The 22,999-nt window shown below is 40.9% G+C and overlaps 1 protein-coding gene across 2 annotated transcripts in view; it reads right to left on the reverse strand.

Annotated features, from left to right (window-relative positions):
* Positions 1-22,999, reverse strand: part of SLIT3 (slit guidance ligand 3) — a 796,526-nt gene that overhangs the window by 126,895 nt on the left and 646,632 nt on the right. For both annotated transcript variants that reach the window (XM_072630930.1, XM_072630932.1), the window contains 3 exons: positions 22,899-22,970; positions 17,772-17,843; positions 10-153 (listed from right to left, as the gene is read on the reverse strand). In XM_072630930.1, coding sequence (XP_072487031.1) covers positions 10-153; positions 17,772-17,843; positions 22,899-22,970 — 288 coding nt within the window. The remainder of the gene's footprint in view (positions 1-9; positions 154-17,771; positions 17,844-22,898; positions 22,971-22,999) is intronic.

Raw genomic sequence — 22,999 nt, forward strand, 5'->3', positions numbered from 1 at the left:
TGTACTCACAGTGTCTGAATGGATTGAAGAGGAGCAAAGAGACCTTTGCTGATGGTTTGCAGTTTATTGTCATACAGGGAGAGCAGGTGGAGGTTATGCAGATCTTGGAATGTGTTTACCCGTAGACAGTTGATCTTGTTGGCATTGAGAAGCCTGGAAGCAGAGGAAGGGTTTATAAACTAATCCTTGTAATTGCCAGAAGAAGGCTAAGCTTTGGTGGGCAGAAAAGCTCCAATTATTTCTGCCGTTCTTAGGGGAAAAGCTATAACCATGAGGTCATCCAGAAAACCTTCAAATCAAGCCATCAACAAGCATTTAGTAAGTGTCTTCTATGTTCTAGACATTGGCAACACAAAGAAAAGAATGAAACTACACACACACACACACACACACACAAAACAAAACATGATCACACAGGCCAAATAACACAAGAAACAGTCACAGGTACATATAGCCTAATACACCAATGCTTATGATAATAACAGCCAATATCCATCTATCCATTCATCTATCTATCCATCTATCTATCATCTTCCTGTCTGTCTATCCATCTATTGACCCATCCATCCATCCATCCATTCATCTATCTTCCTGTCTATCCATCTATTGACCCATCCATCTCTTTCTCTCTCTCTCTCTCTGTTCTACCCATCTATTCATTCATCCAACTATCTATTTTTCTGTTTTACAAAGTGCTTTATAAACATTAACTTATTTGATCCTCACAATAGCCCTCTGGAGTAGATGTTATTACTAGCAACCTTTTATAGATGAGGAAGCTAAGGTTGATCAAAGTTAAGTAACTTGCCCATGGTCATACAGCTAAGTAAGTATCTGAAGGAAGAATGGAGGCCAGATGTTTCTGACTCCAAGTTTAATGCTCTATTTTGTTATTCCACCCTGGGAATGATTTCTATTTCTCAACAAATATATAAACAATAAATCATATATATCCACATATTCAACAGCTTCCAATTTGGGAATTTAGGGATCTAGGAATTCCAAAAAGAAAAGCCACTTGCCACCATCATTTATAGGATTCTAGACTTGGAAGGAAATTCTGTGGCACTAAACAAGGATGTTAAGTGACTTGCTTAAAGTTTCATGTATAATGTCAGAAGCAGGATTTGCACCCAACTCTTTCTGATCCTACAGTCACAGTGTTTGCTCCACTGTCCCTTATTTCCTCTCTACACTGACAGGGAATGGTTTTTGATAGAGTGTTTCCTACAGTTTGGGAAGACCAGTCCACCAAGTTTTCTGGATCATAGATCCTAAGGTCTTGGAGTCTTGCCCCTGGCTGAGGGTCTGGTTCACAGATAGGGTGGGTGTTGCAAATATCTGAGTGGCAAGCTTGGAGTCCATTCTAGGAGGGACATTATTTCAAGGTTCTTTGTTCTAAAATTATTTTCTTAATAAATTTACCCCAGGACAGGATAACAGATACAACAAAACAGATATTACAAAACAAAAACTTATTTCCTCTTGAGAGGGATAGTTGTTTAAAGGAGGTTTAACTTGTCTGACCCTAATGTCAAAGGGGCTATCTAACCCCCTGGTAAGTGACCAGACAAGTCATAGAGTGGTGACCATAGGCTGTATTCAGAAACTCCTAAACTAAGATCTATCTGTGATCAAAGGAACATGAGAGATATGGAGTTGATAGGGGTCACATACCTACTTTCATGGGCCAATCACTGTCTATTCACTGAAATGGAATTTCAGTCTCCATCTGACTTAGGTTACAATCTCCTGGGACAGCTAGGTGGTGCAGTGGATAGAGCACCAGTGCAGGAGTCAGGAGGACCTGAGTTCAAATCTCACCTCAGACACTTGACTCTCACTAGCTGTGTGACCTTGGGCAAGTCACTTAACCCCAACTGCCTTATCCTGGATCATCTCCAATCATCCTCATGAATATCGGTCACTGGATTCAGATGGCTCTGCAGGAAAGTGAGGCTGGTGACCTGCACAGCCCTTCCTCACTCAAAAACAAAGTCAAGTGCAAGTCATGTCATCATTTCTCTGATGACATGGTCTTCTTCGGCAGTGAAGGATGAACATACACACACACACACACACACACACACACACACACACACACACACATACACAATCTCCTAATTGGTCTCCCTAATTCCAATTTCTCCCCTCTCCAATTCATCCTCAACAAAGCTAGCAAAATAATCTTTCAATAAGCTCTTCCTTGTCTCCTGAACAACCTTCAGTGCCTTCCCATTCTCTGTAGGATAAAATATAAGCCTTCCAGCTGAGCATTTGAAGCCATCTAGAAACTGGCTCTGACCAACGTTTCTAGGCTTATTTTACATGACTCCCCTTCACATATTCTATCATGCAGCTAAGCTGGCTCACTTGCTGTTGCCCAAACAGCCCATCTTCCACATTCATGTATTCTGAAAACTATCTCCCATGCATTTCATCCTCAACTGCAAACTTTTGAACAGGTATCTTCCCTTATGGCTCAGAAAAGGTGCCACCTTTTTCAGGAAGCCTTTCCTGATAGCTCACTTCCTATCTCACTGGTATTCATCTAGTCCCTCCTCAAATCATGTACTTATTTGTGCACAAGTTGTATTTTAGCCTTACCCCACTGGCATGTAAGGTCCTTGAAGGTGGGACCTGTTTTGTATTTGTTTCTTCCTAGAAAATAGTACAATGCCTTGCATATAGTAACTATGTAACACTTATTGAATTTAACTAAGTGTACAGGTGAGGAAACTGACTATGTATTCTCTAGACATATAAGCCAGCACACTGAGTGATACATAAAACTATCCATGACTTGGCTAATGGACAAAATCCCAAGGTACTCATTTAGTTTTACGCTGCAGCTAGCAATTGTTTATGTTACAGTGCTTTTATAATTTTCTGAGTCTTCATGTACATTATCTAATTTAATTCTCATAACAACCACATGCGGGCACACAGCGCTGATATCAACTTTTACAGATAAGATAATTGACTCTTGGAGAGGTTAAATAACTTGCTGAAGGTTACACAGGAAATTAAGTGACAGAGTTAGAACTTGAATGCAGACCTCTTGACTCTATTAGTTACGGTGCTGCAGTGATACAGCATTAGAGTTTTATAGCCTAGATTATTCTATTACGTTATTAGGGCATCCATTAGCTTCTCTGTACTGTAGACTTCTGAAGTTTTCCATAAAATCTATGCTTGTCTCCCTGTTAATATTGTTCTAAGCTTTTATTTTTCCTAAGGACATTCTATGCCAGTCACCACCAAACCTTCCCCTCTTCTTAAATTTCCTATTATATATACCACCAACACCCCAGGTACCTAAGGTTCAAAACCTTGGTGTCATCCTCAACTCAAATTGAAATCTTGCTTTTTATCTTTGCAGCCTGGCTTCTGGATGTCCCCTTTTTTTTCCATTCACACAACCACCTCCCATCACCTCTTGCTTGGGTCATTTAATTGGTACCCTTGTCCCAAGTCTCCCCCCACTCCAATCCATCTTCCAGAGCACAGGTCTGACCATACTCAATAAATTTCAGCTAATTCCTGAACTCCAAATATAACATCCTCTGGCATTTAATGCCCTTCACAACCTACCCTGTACATATCTTTCCAGTCTTTTTACATTTTACTCTCCTCCATGCCCATTATGCATTATAGATAATCCAGTTGCATTGGCCTTGTGGCTTCTCACACACTACAATCCATCTCTTGACTGTTCATTTGCACTGGCTGTCCCTCTTTACTGATGACTCCTAGTTTCCCTGGTTTTCTTCAAGACTCAGCTTAAATCTCACCTTGTATAGGAACCATTCCTTGAGCTCACCCACACTTTCAGGTCTTTCCCTTTGAGATTATCTTCCATATTCATTCTCTCTCTCTCTCTCTCTCTCTCTCTCTCTCTCTCTCTCTCTCTCTCTCTCGCTCTCGCTCTCGCTCTGTCTCTCTCTTCCTCTCTCTTCTTCCTCCCTCCCCATATAGATATCTATATTTCTGACATGCACAGTTATTTGCATGTTGTCTTCTCAATTAGAATGTGATCTCAATGACTGAAGGAATTAACCAGGTTTTGCCTTTTTTCGTACTCCTGATACTTTGTACAATGGCTGGCACGTATTAAGTGTTTTATAAATTGTTGCTGACTGTTCTATCCCATAAACTTTGGCCAAAGGCACCAACCATTTGAGCAAGAACACTTTTCAGATCCAAGAATGACCTTCTCAAGTAGAAAACCAGTCAGAAGAAACTGTTGGATGGGCGGACTCAGGAATAACTTGGATTCACTGGTTGGGAACATTAACAAAAATTTTTAAGAAACAAAAAAAGATAGCACCTTCAGGAGAAAAATGTATTATATAAATAAATCATTTAAAAATTTGTCTTGGCTTGTCTAGCACTTGTGGAGAAATTAGTTTGGGTTTTCTAAGTAGAGTCACAACCATTTGGTGAGGAATTTGGGGTTCTGGGGAAAGCCTGTCTTTGGTCAGGATCTAGGGTGGGAGGTACTACTCTGTTTTGTTTGTCCAGTGCTGTCTCCTCCACCACTTTGATTTCTCCCGGGCTGCCTTGAGTGTTCAGCTGCAATCTTTTCATTTCAGACTCATGGATCAATAGTAAAACCCACAGGATGGGCTGGTGACTGTGTAAAATGTCTCCCAGATGAAAAGACATCAAAATGAATGCATGGAAGAAGTAGCCTTAAAATGTACAGTGAAACTGGTCTAGATCCCAAAAGGCATGGAGCAAAAAGGGATGGAATATTCTCTTTTTCTTTCTTTCTTAGATTGTTTGGCTCTCTAAGATAGATTAAGATATAGGAAAGTCACTTAGTCTTAGGGTATGTCAGTTTTAAAGTCTAGGGAAAGTTTAATATTTACCCAGCTCCAACAAGGTCACAAAGTCTGTGCCTCCAGCCTATCTCTTCTCTTTGAGGGAACCTTTACTTAGTCAGGCCAACTCAATTTTCCTGTTTAACAACCTATGAACTTTCTAGGCTGATGGTATGGAACTAGGACATTTAAAAAGAAATGCTTCTTAGTAAACTTGGAGCAAAGAGGGAACAACAGAGGAATCTGCAGATTTCCAAACTGAGAGCATCAGCTCTAGACGGTGGTCCTTTTGTCTTATGTACAGTCCCCTTTCTACCTCTGCACTGGACATTGCCATTTACTCTGCTACAGCACCTTCTGGATCACCAGGCCTTGCCATATGCTCTGCCTCCTCACCCTAAAGACAATCAGGTCTCTCTATCTACTCTGCAGCCTAATCCTCTTTCTATGTTATTTCCCTCTATTAGAATGTGAGCTTCTTAAGAATCAGAGACTGTTTCTCTCTTTTATATTTGTTTGCTCAGAACTGAGCACATCATAAGTACTTAAATGCTTTTTTATTCCCTCCTTCTGTGGAGTGCTAGGATACACACTTTCAAGACATGGCTACTAAGATAACCTTTTTTTTAAAGGACTGGTCCTTCCTACTTTGAAGAGTCACATTGAACAACCAGTACATAAAATATCCACTCTCTATTCGTCTTCCTACGGAGATCACTCAATATTTGCCTCTGGAGAGCAGCTACTTTTACAAGCCTGGTGATCCATTCAAGTAGGTATACCTGAAGTCTAGGTTAGCCCTGATGCAGTGGAGGGAATGGTGAAACGCCAAGCAAGAGGTGATGAGCTAGTGGGCTGGTAATAAAGAACCAGCAAGCAGGCAGCATCATTCAAGAAAGCAGCCTGCTTAATGCTGAGAATGCTGAGATCAAGGGATCTGGTACACCCAAAGTCTGAATATTCTTCTGCAAAATGATGATGACTCCTTAACTGAATTATATGTAACAAGTACTATAAAGAATGAAGAACAGGCAAGGATACTACTCTGATTTCCCTAAACATAATAGGAAATAATTATCTTTGAGAATACATAGAGTTATAGGTATGAGTGACCTTATTTTGCTCCCTTTAAACCCCTCTCCCATCCCCAAGCATGCTCTCCCTTTTACCCCACAATCAAAATGCAATGAAGACAGAAAAGCAGAACAACTTAATCAGGATGCGAAAGGGCACCCTTGCAAATTGAGTTAATTTTGGAGGCTGCTAAGGCAATTCTTAGATTCAGAAATCATAGCCTGTACACTTATAAGCTGAATTTACAAGATTTATGGACAGGGAAGACCAACTTCCAGGAATCTGAAAATGCCTACCTGATTATTCCTATTACGCTTGAAAAACTGAGACCCCTGGCCCCCAGGCCACAGGAGATTCTATCTGAGGTTAACCTGCTGCTAGACAGGGTTGGTGATAGTATAGAACTATCCTGAGTACCAGGAGTGACTTAGTTATGCCAGAGTAAAGCTCAGTGGGATTGCCTGTGGGGAAGATCTTAGGGGACAGAAGATCTGGCAAGCTGCTCTTCTCTCTGGTTTCCTGAGGGATGGAATGGGTCCCTAAAGCTGGCATCTCTAGTAGGCTACATGGTCTGCTCCCCAAGGGATAATGGGTAAATTGAATTTAGGCTAAGAGTTGGGGAGGAGGGAAAATGGTGGAGGCAGGAGTTTTTGAGAAGTTGTTTATTCTCCTCCCCAGTCCCAGTTAGGCAGTATTAATTTATGATTACTGCACAAAGTATTTTATATTCTTAAAGACATTCACAGAGAGAGAATCGACTCCTTGTTCTCTGGTCAATTCCTTGAGACTCAGTCACAGGGGAACACGTGAACAGCCATGTTGAGTTTTTCTCAGAAGAGGAAGGGAGCCATAGGTAAAAGGAGGGATGGAGGCTGAGGAAACCAGACCCCCTGCACTTCAGGTATAATGGAAATGCCTCCCACTTAGTTCCTTCTATTGGGAATATGACTGTCACATAATATAGATGGGAGGATGAATAATTTGGTACTATGTGTCCATTCAAACAAAGTTACTGATTACTATGTGATCAAAAACATGAACTACTCTCCTGTCAGAAGAAATTAAGGGAAGCGGCATGTTAGAGAGTGGGAATAAAATTATGTCATCTTCTAAATTCATTTCCCAAACCCAAACCTATGATGCATTATGCCTTTCCCCTTTCCTTGGAGTGCCTTTGACTTCCACATATGCTACACATCAAGAGACGTTAACACTCAAGGGTACCAACTTAAAAAAAATTGTGATGAACCAGAGAATTAAGATCCAATTCTTACCATGACTTGTTGCTTTTGAGGAAAGGGAGGCAGGATGTGTAAGATGCTTAATAGAATGAAACGTGGAGCTCGAAAGTATTCATCCACAGTATAAGCTCTGGCACACTTCCAGTTGGGTTGGGGGTTGCCCTGAGAGTTAGAAGTTTCTGGCAGTCTTAGTCTCTCCATGCATACTTGCCATCATGGCTCCTAAAAGCCCCCAAAACATCTTGCATTCTCATTCTGTTCTACATCCAGATAAGATGGAGGCATCATTATCTCCAGCTCATGGTGTGGAAGATAAGGCCCATGCTGAGGTGTGAAAGATTACTTATCTATCTCCCCGAGTCCCTAAGCAGACCAATGAAGCAAAAGATAACCTAGAATATTCCTGGCCAAAACATGAGCAGGTCCAAGACCCACACAGCTCCATCTGCACCTGCTGGTCCTGGCAGTGTATCCTTGGCAGTGACCCAACCTGAGGGGCAGCGGAGAAAGTTAAATCCAGATCCCCATGGCAGCCAATTCATCAGCGGTTACTCTAGGCCATTGCTGCAGGGTTTGGAAAACACAAACATCTGGAACAAGGCTTAACACGTACAGGTTGTGCGAAAATCACTTTGGCAACTGCAGTCATTCACATGTTGGATTAGTGGCTCTGAGCTATCATTCTGCACTATATTAATATTCTCCCCACCTGCCCATCAATTGGTGGTAAGACAGCATCATTGCTCCTATGCACATACAACATTTATCTGAAATGCAGTAAACACATTCCAGCCTCCTGAGTTCAAGGTCTACTCAGAAAGCTGATGTCTGGAGAGTTCAGTCCCTTTCAGAGTAATAATTTCAGTTCCAGGAAATGTTATTCTGGTAACAGAAGGACTAGGGCTCCTGACATGGGAGAGGCTTCACTAAAACCTCCCTCTTTCCCTAGAAGCCATGCCTCTCCTTTTAAAACACTTCTAGGGACATAGCGACTTGTAGAAGAAAGCTGAGGTTGCCTGGAATCCAGCAAGGCCCTTCTCTCAACGGTAATCACTGAAGATCCAATCACTGGATTGGACGCGTTGGAAATACTCAGAATTAAAAGAAACCTTCTCACTGGTCTTCTGTGGAAGCAGGTGCAAAGGGAAGGGACATCTAATTTATGTGCATGCTGAATGGCCCTATTGTCTAGACCAGTGGAGAAGCCACAATACAGGCACAGAGGGTATTCTAAAGGGCATGTGCCAATACGGGAGAACTCAGAGTCACCCTTGCCTTGGCTTAATGCCAAGTCCTGGGTAAACTACCTTTCCTGACTGGGAATGACCTTGCTTTCCTCACATATCTTAGAGCCACAAAGGACACCTTAGGCAGAGGTCAGCATTATGTCCCCCTGAGGGAGAGAAGAAGAAGAGGATCATTGTTACTTTAGCTCCAACGAATATTATGGGATAGTTATCCAAGACCTATCTTGACAACTGAGGTAAGCAAATTAAGAACATGATGCATGCCTGAGAGGCAAACGTGGCTTTACTAAATAGAAATGCTCTATCTCAGGTGATTTCCACATGGTAATGGTAACGATAATAATTAAGATAGCTAGCATTTATATAGCACTTTACAGTTTGCAAAGCATTTTATATATGTTATCTTATTTGATTCTCACAACACCTTGGGAACTAGGTGCTATTATCTTCCCCATCCTACACATGATGAAACTGAAGTTGGGAGAAATTAAACAATTTGCCCAGGCTCACACAGCTAGAAGTGTCTAAGGTGGGACTTGATTGACTTCAGATTTTCCTGACTTTGGGTCCAAGATGTTAGCCACTGCACATCTAGCTACAGGGCAGGCTAAGGCTTAATGAAACAAAAGGATATATATTTAGACTGAGGCTGAAGAAGTGTGACCCTTTTAGTCACTGTCTTCTGGATGGTCTACACATAAACCAATCAGCTGACAAGCATTTATTAAGTTCCCAGTATATGACAAAAATGCTAAGTGACCCCCATGCTGGGAAGGTTCCTTTTAGGCAATCAGATGGATGTATAATCACAGAATATACTATATAAATACATATATGTATAGTCTGTATATGTATGTATGTATGTACATGTGTATATATACATATATACACATATACACACATATATACCCATATATAGACTATACATATATACACATACCTACCTATACATATATAGAGACAGGAGAAAGAATTACAGATTTTGAATTACAGAACCTCAGTTCAAACCTTTCTCTGCTATTTTCTACCTATATGATACTGGTCTGGTCACTTTATCTCTAGAGACTGCTGTCCCAAGGTAAAATAAGGGAGTTGGATTACATGACCTGTAATATCCGTTCCAGTTCTATGTCTATGATCCTACAATCACAGAAGAATTCCAAACAGATAGCCAAAGAGAACCCCCAGATTCATTTACCATTAGCTCTGGCAGAGCAGCTGATGGCTGCTGGAGGCAGAATCGTGGGCACACTGGGATATCCCAAGGGTTTCCATGAACTTTCATATAATGAAAACCACAAGTGCATCCAAACTGTCCTGAACACCAAGAAGATAGCCATCCCCTTCACTCAGGTACCAGAAAGATCCTGAGCAGAAGAAGGATGTCTAGCAGAGTAAAGGCTCTTGAAAATTCCTTGTGAAATCGTAGGAAAGCAGAGAATTTCCAAATTCCTACTAGGAGACTCCATGGATATTATGAGATGAAATGCATTTGACTAACTGTTTAAACAGGCACTGGATCTCTCTCATTTCTCCCCCTAGCAGATACTTATGGTGATTACTTTCTTTTTTGATAGCTAGATACTTTTCATGCCACTCAGAGATGAGTAAAGCATTAAATAGTCAATTACTGCATCTGTAGCATTTCCAGTTATGTTGGCCACTATGTGGGCTTTCCATGGAGATAATACATGAAAGTAATGCCATGATCAGCAGGTGGGCCAGGTAGTTTTCCATAAGGAAACATTATGGAAAATAATACATCAGGCATAAAAGAAGTCTAGTCATTCTGCCCTGAATGCTTTCAGATACGAGAAATTTGAATCTAGAGGGCAGAGCTAGAAGCAAGAGAAAGAAGGGATAAACAAGCAGGTCAAAGTTTGATGGAAGGAGAAGCTTCCTAACAATTATAACAGTTTATAAGAGTGGAATGAGATATCTCAGGGGTGGGGAGGGGGCATATCTTAGACTGGAGGTCTGCAAGCCAAGGCTACATGACCAATTGTTGGATGTGTTGGGGTGAGGGTTCTTTTCACATGTTAGACTAGATGGCTAAGGCATCCCTTCCAACTTGGAAGTTCTACAAGTTGGTGTGAGGATGACCAGGGACAAAAGCCAGAGCCACAAAACCACAAAGACTCTAGGGTAGCTTGCTTTCATATAGGGATAAGGGCCGAAAGCTCTATATTCACGAATGAAAAGAATGATTAACAAACACCCAACTCATTACTGATTTTGTGAGGTTTAAGCCATCGGGGAATTCTGATTCCACGTATCTTCAACCGTGCTTTGCAGACTGGGTTGCAATGGGACTCAAAGGGGAGTTGCCAATATTATCTGTCAAACTTGCACAGAGAAGACACGCTGTAAGAAGTTACATTTTTGCAAAATCTGCCTTGATTGGCATATTACTTGGCAAACTCCAATATTGTTGAATGGTCTTGCCTGCCTTCCAAGAAAACTGAAGGACAGATGGACTAGGTTGCCTTAATTTATTCCAGCCTCAAGACAGTGCAACATTATTAGCTTAAGGCCTTCTGGAATGCTGTAAAATACAATGTAGCTAACACTCACATGAAAACTTCCACCTCAAATTAATGCCCTCTCCACTTGAGTGAGTTTCCTATGTATGCCATGCAATCAATGAGAATTGAACGAATGCTATTTATTCCCCCCTGGAGCTGTTACAACAGTGCTAGCAGCTGCCTGTCAGTAGAGGAAATTACAACCCCATTGACACGGTGACCGATTTTCCTAGTTTAATGATGAATTGAACTCTGAGAAGAGAGCCCTAGTCAGGCACTTGCTTCAAGGGCAGTTGTGACCTGCTCTCACTCATGATTTTCTATGTATACAGCTATGAACACCCTAGACTTCCTTCCTTTGGGTTCAAACAAAGAGCATTGTGTTAGTAATCAGTGATAATGATGGATAATGCAATCAGAATATTATGAAACTCCTCAGTTACATCTCTCTGTTTCATATATAGGGAAGGATCAGAGGTGAATTAACCCATGAAACTAGAAGCATATGTCTGGTAGACCTTTCCCTATCTGAAGAGAGACTTCAGTTCAGTAGTCTTTTCCTGGGAGATACAGAAGATCTCACTGTTGTGGAAGAGACCTTCTCATCATATTTCTTCTCTACTGCTAACTGGATTACCATCCTCAATTCATAGCATTTTATTTCAAAAAGGTAAAAAGCTAGAAAGTCTTTAAAGCAGTAGTTCTCAAGTCTTTGAGTCTCTAGACCCATTTATACTTTATATATATTAAATTTATAATTCAAAAATTATCAAGGACCCCCCAAAGAACTTATCTACTGATATTTGTCATATTTGAAATTAAGATTTCTTAATATTATGAAAATAATTTTGACCTTGTAAACCCCGTGAAAGGATCTCAGGAACTCACAGGAGTTTCCACACCACACTTTGAGACTGCTGCTGTAGAGGAAGACAACCAGAGTGGTGAGAAACCAACTTATCTGAAGAATAGTTGGAGAAGCTGGCAATGAGAAGGCAAAGGGGAGACATGCTACCTCTCTTTAAATACCAGATGGGCTGTTATACAGAAAGTGAGTGCCAAAGGATGGCAGTTATAAAGAATCAGACCACTCAGTACAAAAAAAGAAAAAAATACCTGCAGCTGTCCAACACTGGAATAGGTTGCCTCTTGAGAAAATGAGTCTCTTCATAGCTGGAGGGGTTTAAACTGAGGCTAGACAATTATTTACCAAGGAAAGCTGTGGAAGGGGTTCTTAAACCCTATAAATGGTTGAACTAAATCAGGAGTCCCTAGCCTTTTTTTGTGTCATGGAACTCTTTGACAGTCTGGTGAAGCCTATGAATCCCTTCTCAGAACAATGTTTTTAAATGCATAAAACAAAACACATAAGATTACATAGGTAAACAGTGACACTAAAATAAAGATGTAGGGGGCAAAGCCAAGATGGTGGAGTAGAAAGATGGACCTACTCTAGTTTTCCCCCCAAAGCCCATAAAACACCTGTAAAAAGTGACTCTAAACAAATTCTAGAGAAGCAGAAGCCACAAAACAACAGAGTGAAAGAGATTTCCAGCCCAAGACAGCCTGGAAGGACAACAGGAAGGGTGTTTTGCACCAGGCTTGGAGTGGAGCCCACAGAGCACAGTCGAGCCATGGCCACACAGTACCAGCAGGGACAGGATTGGAGCAGGCTTCAGAGCATGGAATCCCAGGCAGCAGCTGCAGTTCCCAGATTCCTCACCCCACAAATGCCAAAGACATCTTCAAAGGTCAGTGAGAAAGCTCTTTCACCTGGGTGAGAAGGGAACACAGTCTGGCCCCAACCCCAGGGTAGCAATTGCTGAGGCAGCAGTGTCCTAAAGCCCCTGGGGGAATCAAGCTGTTGATCTGGATCTCAGACCTGAGTGGCAGCCCTGGGGTGACAAGGAGCACTGGCCTGGTAGAGCTGGAGGAGGTGGTGGAGAGGGCACTCTATTCGCAGATCCTGGGCAGAAAAGCTAATGGTTGGTCCCAGACCAGAGCACAGGCCAGGAGAGGAGTAAACTCCTCTCCCTTGATTGTGCCACTGAGAACTTACAGGTCCCTACAGTATACCCTCCATTTGGCAAAGGACTCAAAAGTCAAGTAACAGGCTGGGAAAATGCCCAAAAAAGGGAAAAAAACCAAGTCTATAGAAGGTTACTTGCTTGGTGAATAAGTACTTTCTTCCATCCTTTATGATGAGGAAGAACAAAGGATGCCATTAGAGGAAGACACCAAAGTCAAGACTTCTGCATCCAAAACCTCCAAAATAAATATACAGTGGTCTCAGGCCACGTAAGAGCTCAAAAAAGATTTTGAAAATCAAATAAGAGAAGTGGAGGAAAAATTGGGAAGAGAAATGAGAGCAATGCAAGAAAATCATGAAAAACAAGTCAACAGATTGCTAAAGGAAACCCCCAAAAATGCTAAGGAAAATAACACCTTTAAAAATAGACTGACCCTGATGGCAAAAAAGGTCCAAAATGTCCATGAGGAGAAGAATGCTTTAAAAAGCAGAATTAGTCAAATGGAAAAGGAGGTTCAAAGGCTCACTGAAGAAAGTAGTTCTTTAAAAATTAGAATGGAGCAGATGGAAGATAATGACTTTATGAGAAACCAAGAAATGACAAAACAAAACCAAGAGAAATAAAGATGTAGACTTTTTTTCCATCCAATTTCAAGTACCCCAAGAAATTTGTCCATGGATTCTTTGAACAGATTGAATTTTTCAAGAACTATTCAACTCCATGATTGAGAATTCTGAGAAAGGACTTTAAGATTTGTCCTGCATGAAGAAGTGCAATGGAGACTGTCATTTCATGAAGGATAGTGAGTCATGGGCTCACAGATTATCTTCCAGGAGTGCCAGGGCCCATTATACATCATGCATCTTCAGAAGATTCAGCCAAACAACAAATATGAATTATTCTACTTTAAGTAAGTAAGTGAGATGATGTAAGAAAAGCACTTTACACATTTTAAAGTATTCTATAAATATCAGTAGGTATGGTTACACCATCATCATCATCATCACCATCATCATCATCACTGTCATCATTGTCATTGTCATTGCCCAACATGAGGTGACAAAAAAAATTATTTAGAGAAGTTAGTCCTTGGTGAATTCTGTGGAACTACTGAAATGGCTTGAAAGAAATAGAGACTGGGATAAGCAAACACAATAGCATCTCCTTTGCAATGACCAGCCTTTGTACTTCTTTGCCCTAAGAGGTTTAGTTACAGTCAGCATTACCCTACAGGCCACTAAGAAAGTGGCCTTGTCTTATTCTGGCAAAGTGAGAAAAAAGAATCAGCCCTACCAAAGGACTACCCGTCAAAGTAGAGGAAATTTACCAGACTACCAGGGTATTCTAATCAAGAATCTTCTTATCAGTGTGTCTCCAGTCTAACAAGGAGAAATCCAATCTAAAAGCTTACTGAATGCTAAATTAGATCTAATCAGGACCTGCTTCCAAACTGTTCAGCAGTAGGCCAAAAAAACCCCCCCAAAACTGAACAATGCTCCCCCTCCCCAGAAAATATCCAGTGACTGCTTCTTGAGTGTCAGTTCTTTTCTTAAGGGAAAAAGGAGAAAATTCAAGTTGCATCAAATCCTGGTCAGACTTTAACCTGTGACTGAGCTATTCAATTTTACCTTCTCCAAATGACAATATTAAGCATGAATTAGCTAATGATGAAGGGAATGAACCTCAAATGTCTTCCCACCTTACAGTCAAATGATCCACAATGATGTCTTAGCTGTACTCTTTTCTACTTTTCTATGCCTTTTCCTCTCTAATCTTCCCATTCCCATACACTTACATTTAAAATTGATACCCACACCAACATACAGGGTTATCTAGTACCCAAATCCACTATGAGACAGGCTAATACTGTGACTTCTTCTAAGGGATGGATAGCTGAGGTTAACTAGCCTTATGTTAGCGGTTCTATCTACCACTAATTTTTTGCTACAAGCAAAACTCACCATCTGCCATTCCCCCAACTTCACACGGAACTGCTGCCTGTCATTCTAACAAACAGCTGTAAAGGCTCCATGGAGCTGAGCCCACAGCACATTGAGGGGAAGGGGAACGGCAAAGTAAAGATGAACAGGACTTGAAAATTTTCTCTCTTTTTTTTATTTCCTACTCAGAAATAGACCTGACAGATGTGGCATCAAATCAGACTATGAGGGAGCTTCATGGGAGTCCAATTTCCAACATAAAATTTTCTTGGGGCTATTCTTGGAACTCTCTCTAGGTTTTTACAATCTGCCCCTTGCAGCAGAAGATGGACACAGCAAGAAAAGTTGTGAAAAGTAGAGAGGAAAGTTTCATATCATCTTTCCCATGGAGTTTTTCCCAGGAAACTTTTAAATGACCAGTCCCTTGAATCTGATTGTTTGATTCTCTTTTCCCTAATCTTTCCCTTGCCTTTGTCTTGTCCCCTCAAATCTAACTCTTTAAAAAAAAAACATCCTTTGGATCTTGGGTCAGCTTTCTTGCCTGGAAATTTTCATTATCTTTGATGTCAACAACAATCCTTCAGTTAGCTTTCTTATCTATGCATGTTACATTATTTGCTGGGTCTGAGCTAGCATACCACTTCACCTTTAGGAGAGTCATAACTTTGCAGGTAGTAGATAAAACTTAAAACCATCTGCATTAAAGTAAACATATTTTTGAATGCTTCCTGTTTATGGAACCAGCATAGGTCTGCATCCTAAGAGACTTCAGACAATGTGACCTTAATTTGATTGGTGACTGTGAGATACTAATGTAACATCTGATACTTCAAATTCTCATCTGTAAAAGAGACAGAACAATGGTCTTGGGTGTTCTTAGGGAAAGTGACGATCACACTTCTATCTGTATGTATTAGCTGTGTGTGTTTATAGACATGTATCCCTATTTTCAGAGGCAAACTGACCCCTGGAGCTGGGACTGACCAGTGATCCTTAAGTATGACTGTGTATGTGCATCTGTACGCACGTGAGCAGGCACACACACGTGTGCATCATCCATTACAACAGATATAGCAAACATTTATTAAGTACCTACTGTATGCAGAACATTTTGCTAAATTTAGATAACATACAGCCTTTTCCCTCAGGGAGCTTATAGTCTAGAAGGGAATGAGCCACCAACTCGGGTAGCTCTGATGTGGCAACTATGTGGGTTCTGTGGGAGGGGACTGTTACTCACTGGAAGGATTGGAGAAGACTTCTTTTTTTGAAGAGGTGCCATTTGAACTTGGCTTTAAAAGATAGGTAGGAATGCAATAGGCAACATTTTTAAGGTTTCAGGTCTGAGTAAGAGTCTGAGCAAAGTCACAGAGGCCTGAAAGTGCAATGAGTTACCCAGTGTGACTAGAAAGTAGAGTGCATAGAAAAAAGTCATTTGGAATAATGAGACAGCATGGCACAGTGCCTAGAGATCTGGTCTGAGAGTCAAAAAACCTGGATTCAAGTTTCCCTCTGATATAGGTTGGCTGTGCATCCTCAAATAAGTCACTTGACCTCTCTGATGCAATTTTTAAAAATTATTGCAGAACAATTAAAGATCTCCATCAGCTCACCAGATTCTATGCCTGCCTCAAGCACTTACTAGTCATGCAAATTTGTGCAAATCACCTGATGTCTGCCTCAGTTTCCTTACCTTTAAAATAGAGAAAATAACAGCACTTGCCTCCTAGGGTTGTTGTGAAGATAAAATGAAATAATATATATAAAGAACTTTGGATACCCTAAAGCGCTATATAAAATTGTTATTGTTATCATACATTTCCTCCCCAGGAGTTCCCTATATCAATAAAATCACAAGTCCAGCCTCTCCTCCCAAAAGAAATATCTGGATTTTGTAATGCCATTAGGTTATGTAGACCCTCGAATGCCAGGCAGAAACAGGAGTCTAAACTTTATTCAAAAACAACAGGGAACCACTGAAGATTTTGAGAAGAAACTTGATAAGAATGTGTTGTGTTGTGTTGTGTTGTGTGTGTGTGTGTGTGTGTGTGGTATGTAGTAAACTACATCTATGTTTATAGGTATAGTTTATATCTATGGTGCCAAGTGTTTCATATGTATAATCATTTACAAATCAGGAGTCACTCTGAATAGATGACAAAAATCTTATAATACACCAAAATGACAACTTTTCTTCTGTCTCTTCACATTAACTAGCTGAAAATCCTGATTACTGCCTTCAAACATCATTAGCTCCAATGACCAAGATAAATGCAAATTGAAGATACACAGTTGCAAATCCTCTCCAATGAATCTTCTTTTCAACGCAGTCACTATTTTCCTCTCTAGCCATCTCTGATAGATTGATCCCCTTCACCTAATAATCGTTCCCCCCCACCCCCATGAATGGTTCTGCATCTTCCTAGTTCTGTTCCCAAACACCCATCAAGGTACCACAAGCTCTCAGAACAGTCTTAGTTTCCAACATAGAATGAGATGTTGTAACCGTTTTCTGATTCCAAAACCTTTATGTTATTACCATCAAGACATTTCCTTGTTTAAGAGTAAGAACCTTTATTTTCCACCTTTAATCTGTAAAGTTGGGGCTAATTGTGGGATTCATAAACCTACTGAGGAGAATAAGGGAATACTTTGGCTTTTTCGGACAGTCAACTGACCTTATCCCTTCATCTTCTGGTTATCTGGTACCCTCCCCAAAAGAGTACTAATGCCAGGGATGGAAGAATAGGCAACTAAGCACCTTTGTTCTTTCAGGCACAAGTTTAGGTAAAGGGCCAAGAATTCTATTCTGAAACCAAAGCCTGAGTCTGCCAACTGGCTTGTTCCCAGAGTAATGACCAAATGAGAAGGAGAGAGGTCATACTCACAGCAACTGCAGGGACACCAGTCCATCAAATAAGCCCTTGGCAATCTCGGTGATCTTGTTTCCATAGAGAACTCTGAGGGAGAAAGGGAGAGAGTATCAGTTACTATTGCCTTCATGGTTATCTTCCACACACTCTCTGGGATTCCTGCTTTGATTGAGCTTGTAATCCATCCCTGCCTTCCGAGGGCATTCTATTTCTTCACTGATCTGACTTTGCTCCAGAAGGACATATGGCTTTCACAGAGATGCTAGGATTCATAGCCAAAAACCTCGTGTCAAAATGAGTCTAACACAGGAGCTGTCCATTAGCCAAATAGCCTTTCTTCTTTCTCTCTACTTTGAAAATCATTCCTACCTTCCATCTCCCCAGGTAATCTGTAACCCAATCCAATAAATCTAATAAAAATTTATTAGGCTCCTATGATGTGCTAAGAACTATACTAAGCACAAGCGTTACAATTAATAATAATGAAAGATAATCCCTGGCCTCAATGTGTTTACCATCTAAAAGCAGGAGACAACACACAAAAAGAGGTAGGAAAGGGTGGGGTGGAACACGGTAATAGGGGGTACCTGGGGCAGGGGCATCTTGTTCCATGGAGTGGAAACCAGTTAGGGCAGCAGATACAAAGTGGATCCTGAGGGTCTAGCTTTTGCCCTTCATAAAGGAAGGCACTGGGAAGTGTTTGGTGCTTTACCTCCCAGCCCTCCAAACAGAGGGGAGAAGAGACTGAAGGAGGTAGAGTCAATCAAGGCATGTCCAGCAGCATGTTGGTGAGTTTAGTAGGAGAGGTATCTTATTTCATGGAGTTGAAACCAAACAAGGCATCACATAAGAAGATGGGGGGGATGCTTCAGACAGTCCATACACCATGAGGTCATGGCCCCCTACCTCTATCCATTTCTGGTCTTCCTCCAAAGGAAAAAATAGGACTTTTCAGGGGACATTCCTAAGTTAAGCATGAGTCACGCTTTGGACTCATGATGAATTGCCTAGAGCCTTAATCTTTAATGTCTTTTACATCTTCCTTGGTTATTGATTATGTTGAACATAACCTAAAGAAAGCTACTTTTAAAGATCCTTTTACATCCCAGGAATTCCTGGACCAGACTCATTCATTTCTATCTAGATACCAGGATGGCTTCTAGGAAGAGAGAGGCACACATGCTTCTTACCATGGGGAAGTAGAGGCAGTTTATTTTGGGTCATCTCCAATTTACTCATCTAACCAGCATTCTTATCTGTAAAATGAGGGGGTTGGACTAGTTGACATCTAAGTTCCTGTCTAGCTTTAAATCTTATGGTCCTATAGAGTGCCCTATCCTTAGTTGCAGGCATCAGAATACACTCTCTCTCTCTCTCTCTCTCTCTCTCTCTCTCTCTCTCTCTCTCTCTCTCTCTCTCTCTCTCTCGCTGTCTCTCTCCCTCTCTTGTCTCACAAAAGGGGCTAAGAAATTCATTAAGATAGAAACGGATAGCAATAGTTTAATGTCCTACTTACCTTTTCTAATGAACTTTACATTATTTTTTCCAGATGAAAATGTCTTTCCCCAAGGAATGGACATATTTACCAGTAAGACATCAATTGGTAAGTAGTTTTGAGGAATAGGGGTCTTCTCTGTGCCCCCGAAATCACACCAAAGAGGTAACTATTTACTCTATGTTTAAGGTGGACCTTTTAAGATGGGATCCAGTGATTCCTCTCTTCACCCCAGTATTCAATGTTTAATGACACTGGAGTCATTTAAAAAATTGTAACAAAACAATCAAACACCAATGTAACAAATTATATTGTTTTGCACTCATCTGCTATTAAATAAATTAACTTCAACTCATGACTTCAACTTTTTGGTATCTCCCTCTAAGTCTCTATTAGGACTCATTGTTTGCCCATTCATTCTTTCCTCTTATATGGTTGCATTAAGTATGTTCTCCATTCTTGTGGATTTGTTTATTTTTCCCCGTTGCATTATTAAAGGTCTTTCAGACTTTTTTATATTCCTCTTACTTGTTGACCTTAATTGCCTTCTATAATTCCATTACGTGAATGTGCCATAATTTATTCAATCATTCCTTTATTTGGGGGGAGGGTGTATTAAAGTTGTTTTCTTTTTTTATAATCACAAAAAGTATTGTCCTGAAATTTACTGATTAGGTAGCTGTTTGGTTTTTTTTTCTTTTTAGAAAACCTTTGGGGTATGGTCCCAACAAATAGTATTACTGGTTCAGAGTCCTTTCTTAGAGTACATCATGCCCTTTTGACAGAAGGGCACAATAATATTCATTTAATAGTCTGCTTTCCCACATCTATGCTCACCTATAACTGAGAACTCCTCTTTGGCTGCTGACCCTATACCCAGGAAGATGCCTTCTGGAAACTCTCTCCAGGCAGACCCAGATCTCCATAGGAAAACCTGCCAAACCTAAGGGCAGGACCTAATTACCAGGTGAGGGATGGGGAAGATTACTCATGGCTCCTTTGTGACAATTCTCTTTTTCTCTGAGTTCAAGAATCTTCCTCTTTCCTTGTCTGGCCCAATCTGCTTTTAAGATAGTTTGCCAGCCCAGCAAAGGGAATAGGGTTAACAGAGAAGATGCATGGGCTCACAGGATTCAGAGCTTTACAGGAACCTTAGAGATCATCTGGTCCAACTTGTTTATTTTACAGATGAAGAAAATGAGGCCCAGAGAAGTGAGGTGATATACTTGCTGAAGGTCACATGGATATTAAGTGGCAGAGTCAGGATTTGAAGCCAGGTCCTCTGACTCCAAAGGCAGACACTCCTTCCACAGGTACCATGTTGCCTCTCTTAGCCTCTCTACTCCTGCCCTACCTCCATTCCCCTAAGAGAGTCTGATCAAAACATCCAATTCCCACGGGGACTGTAACTCTCATTAGTCCTCTTTGAGAAAGGGGAAAAACTAGTAAATAGAAATGATAAAACAAAACAGTTCATTTCTTGATGCTACCAGAAGCAAGGAGTAAGCACTTCCATGCTTTTTGCTCAGCCTATGGGTGTGTTTCATTAATGTTTCAACAAATTAATGACTAAATAAAAGTCAGCATGATGGCTCAGGCACACATTTGTAATTCATATTAATGTTCTGCAGCTCACCGTGCCAAATGAACTAATGTCACTGTCTGCCCATTATTTCATGGCTGATGTCAAAGCTTCCAGGACAGCAATTGAATACTGCTTGGGGAGAAGAGGAGAGGATGAGAGTGAGAGGAGAGGGGTATGTCATTAGTCTCTTTGCTCACAGCCTCCTCTCCCCTGTTGGCTTTGAGGAGAAGTAAACATGTTGATTAGAAGGAAGGCTAACCTGCCCTCCAAGCCTGGCTGGACAAAACTCACTGCACCATGAAGCACACATTGAAAGCTTGATTCACTGTGTGTATTGCCTGAATATTATGTGCCTGAGTTTGGATCACTCTGTCTGTGGAAGGCCCTTTGCCTTCTGGTCTAGAGTCTGATGCTGAGAAAGACCTAGAATCAGGTATGTCCTCTAACCTCTAGGAGCCTCTTTTGTGTTTAAGATTCTGTGAAACACAGGACTATAGGACAGAACTGGAAGTAACTTTTGACACAGTGAAAAGGCTATGGTCTCTTCTCCTCATCTATAAAATCAAGGGATTAGTCTGAATTATCTCTGAAGATCTTTCGAGTTGTAGATCTTTTGAGTCCAATTGCTTCATTTTATGGTTGTGGAAACTGAGGCTCAGAGATGTTAAATGATTTAGCCAATGTCACACCAACTTTAAGTAGCAGGGGTGGGATCTGGACCTTGCCTTCTAACCCCAAGACCAATGCTCTGTCACTACATTTTATTGTTTGCAGCCCAAAGGGTCTGAGTGAGTCCTAGACCAAAGAGCATGGAACAGACATCTAAAATCAATGTCTAAAAGTACCTAACGTTTTATTGTTAGAGGAGCCAGATTACGAAATAGCTTTCCTTCTAATCTGACATCCTGATGGGGTGTAGCAGGCAGGTCACATCATACTAACTGTCCCTAGATTGTTTCTGGATCCTGCCAGAGGAATGTGAAATAGAGAGAGCATAGAAGTGACTTGGCAGCTGGCAGACCTCTCTCCTTTTCCCTGTGATCCTTAATACAATAAGCAGATACTAATCTCACCCACAATCCTGTCTCTGATATCCCAGACAGATGTTTCATCTGATAAACCAAAACTAATTTACTTGAGAAGCAGCAGGCAGCAGCTGAATCAGAGGCCCCTCTGATCCTCTTCTCAGCCTATTCCCAATAGAGTGAGGTCTTGGTGGAAAAAAAATAATTTGTAATTTGCTAACTATCCACTCACCTAGTAACAAAGCAAAGCTTTACATTGAGTGAGTAAGGGGATGGCATGCCTAATTTACAAGGGTTTGAATCTCATCACCTAAAATAGAGCATGGAGGTCACTAGAGATGAACAACAATGACAAGAAGCCTTCTGACACCTGTGTACTGCTTTCTACCTATAAAGTACTTTCAGGTATATTATCTCACTTGATCTTTATGATCCAATGGTGTTTCTAGTATATCATATTGTCACAAAAAGCTCTTGGTGGGTGTGTCCTACCTACTGGGATGTAAGATAGTTGCTGAAATGGAGAAATACACACACACACACGAAAATGATTAAAAAAAACACTGCACATTCCCCCTTACAGTTAGTTCCTGAGAGAGTGCCTCAAACTAAGAGGTAATAACTGAACAATCTTTTATATAGGTATATGGGGCAAACCTTTACTCCTGAATTAATGGGAAAAAAGAGCAGGCCCACTAGTGAACATAGAGTCCAGTCATCTCCACACATTTTCTACCAGAGGCAGCAATTTTACAGTTCATGAAATGGGAGGCAGTGAGAGCAGATGTTGGAGTAGGAGATATATTAGAATTAGAAGCAAATAACTAGAAAATCTGCAGGGCATTTAATCAATAAAAAGAACACATTTGGATTGTACAAATATTCGCAGGATCAATTTCCCCCCCCTAAGAAATATTTGTTTCTTTACAAAGTTGCCATGAGTGCGTAGGGTAACATAAAAGCCATGATAAACACCTTCTGAAAAATATGGAAACATCCCTTTCCCATTTCTCATTGCAACTGTATTCTCCACTTACAGCGAGGTGAGGGATTTTAAGCCCTGGAACGCATCTGGTGCAACGTCGGAGATCTGATTCTTGCTGATGTCTCTGAAAAACATTGATGGGTGAAATAAGAA

Source organism: Notamacropus eugenii, chromosome 1, assembly GCF_028372415.1.
Source record: "Notamacropus eugenii isolate mMacEug1 chromosome 1, mMacEug1.pri_v2, whole genome shotgun sequence".
Taxonomy (NCBI): Eukaryota; Metazoa; Chordata; class Mammalia; order Diprotodontia; family Macropodidae; genus Notamacropus; species Notamacropus eugenii.